Source organism: Apis dorsata, unplaced genomic scaffold (genome assembly GCF_000469605.1).
Source record: "Apis dorsata unplaced genomic scaffold, Apis dorsata 1.3 scaffold_236, whole genome shotgun sequence".
Lineage (NCBI taxonomy): Eukaryota > Metazoa > Arthropoda > Insecta > Hymenoptera > Apidae > Apis > Apis dorsata.
Window position 1 is genome coordinate 330,925 of NW_006263517.1, and position 2,101 is coordinate 333,025.

Sequence of the window (2,101 nt, forward strand, 5' to 3'; positions counted from 1 at the left end):
AGAGATGTTGCACTTTCTTTGGTTGGATCTCGCGTTCAAGTTAAATTCGTCTCGCCTTTTAAACGATTCGATTAATTATTAGATATTTACAAAAAGTGTTCGATTAGAATTAGTGGATGCGTGAAAATTAGATCGGATACCGATCAAAGTTTCAATTCTAGGAGCGCTAATAATTCGAGCGTTAATTCGAATTTACATCTCGTATGTAATACGATAATTCTTTTATTTTAAATAATTCCTTGAGTTTAACAATTTATTCCGAATATCTCCAACTTTGTCTTGATAGAGAGTAAACGATCGAAAGATTAAAAGAAGAAAAATCGAGGAAAGAAAATTATTCGTTTCTGTAACAACAAGTATTAACTTTTACTCACATCGAAAATCGCAGCTTCTTCTATCATCTCGCCAATTTTATTTTATCTCGTAATCTATTATCCCAACCAATTATCCTATATATTTAATAAAACAACGAACGTTTTTTACGTCCCTTACTTCTTTTATTATTCGCTTTACATGCAATTATTCCAGCATTAATCACTCTCTTGATTTCCTCTCGTGCACTATCACTTCCGATTGCCACTTGTGTTACAAGGTTACCGTACTAACAACTACGGTGAACATCGATGTTACCACGCTTTCCCTCTCCTCCAAATTTCTAATAATTTCTCCTCCTTGAATATTCTTCAATAATCTTCACTCTTCTATACACAAAAAAAAAAAAATCTTCAGACCAATATCAATCTCGTCTTCGAGCAAGAAGAGAATCTCCCTTCGTATCCATCGAATTCTCCTCCTCGATCGATCGATCGATCCCTCCTCAACCGATACCGAAAATTCTTCAAAATTTTCCAAAATTTTTCCCTCCCCTCCCAACTGTTATCATCATTATTATTATTATTATTATTATTATAATAACAAAAGCGCTCGACGTCAAGGAAAGAGGCAACGAAACGAGATATCCGGCAGATCGTAGAGGATCGGGCGAGAATCGAAAGGGGTTTCGAAAGACTCACCCTCTCGTTCGCGGCCGCGGTCTCGAACTGGCCTATTCCCTCGATCCCGAGGCGAGGCGAGAAAGAGAGTGTGGCCATCCCAAGTGCGTGTGTGGCTTGTCGTCACACGAGATAATCGAAGGCTGTGCCACCCGGTCCCGTCGCCGTCGCTCCTCCCAAGGGAGCCAGCCACGGGTCCCAGAACACCGGCAGACGCGCCAAACGAGACGGCCACGACGGCCAAATTGGCCGGCCACGCGCGTTGCCCGCGGTTGTTATTTACGACACCAGCCACCCCCGATCGTAATCGGCCGACACCAGCCACTCGGTCGACTGGCTCTCCGCCTCGCGAGATCGGAGGCCCGCTCGAGGGTAAAACCCGCGAGATCCGCGAGGGGGAGCGAAACACGGGAAACGCGGCCACGTGGCGCGGCCGAGGCTGGCCGCGCCAAAGCGACGGAGAGATGGTTGTTGCGACGCTGGGACCACCGCTGGCTTCCCTCCTCGTTTTAAGCTTTTTTTTTGTTTGACTTACGTGTGGCATTGGTCGGAAAATAATATAGGTGGAAAGGGTTGGAATTGCATCGATGCTATGCGAAGTTCTACGAAACTTTTGCAAAGTTTTGAAGCTTGGCAATTTTCTTTTTTTGTTTTTGTTTTCTTTTTTTTTTAAGCTTGTGAGGGTTGATGGTTTTTCTTTTAGGAACCCTTTTGTTTTGCGTTTTTGATAAGGCTTTGACCTCGAAGGAACTTGAAATTTTGGAGATGTTCTTTTTTTCTCTTCGTTTCTTTTTTTTTTTTTTTAATTTTTGAGCATAGGAATAATGACGATACGATGATGGTTCTTTTTTTAGGAATTCTTTTGATTTGCGATTTTGATGAGGATTTGAATTCGAAGGAACTTGAAATTCTGGAATTTTTTTTTTTTGTCGTTTTTTTTTTTTTTAATTTTTGAACATGCGAACAATGATGACACGATGATGGTTCTTCTTTTAGGAATCTTTTTGATTTGCGATTTTGATAAAGATTTGAATTCGAAGGAACTTGAAATTCTGGAATTTTTTTTTTCTTTTTCTTCATTTTTTTTTTTTTTTAATTTTTGAGCATAT

At 40.6% G+C, this 2,101-nt stretch overlaps 3 protein-coding genes across 3 annotated transcripts in view; 1 reads left to right on the forward strand and 2 right to left on the reverse strand.

The window, feature by feature from the left end:
- Positions 1-365, reverse strand: part of LOC102676375 — a 17,196-nt gene extending 16,831 nt beyond the window's left edge. The window contains exon 1 of the mRNA XM_006615817.2: positions 348-365. The gene's annotated coding sequence lies outside the window, so the exon portion shown is untranslated. The remainder of the gene's footprint in view (positions 1-347) is intronic.
- Positions 1-711, reverse strand: part of LOC116185648 (Krueppel-like factor luna) — a 2,949-nt gene extending 2,238 nt beyond the window's left edge. The window contains exon 1 of the mRNA XM_031510546.1: positions 375-711. Within this exon, the coding sequence (XP_031366406.1) occupies positions 375-401 (27 nt within the window). The 5' untranslated portion in view covers positions 402-711. The remainder of the gene's footprint in view (positions 1-374) is intronic.
- Positions 1-2,101, forward strand: part of LOC102677386 (chromatin assembly factor 1 subunit A-B) — a 15,826-nt gene that overhangs the window by 3,547 nt on the left and 10,178 nt on the right. The window lies entirely within an intron of this gene.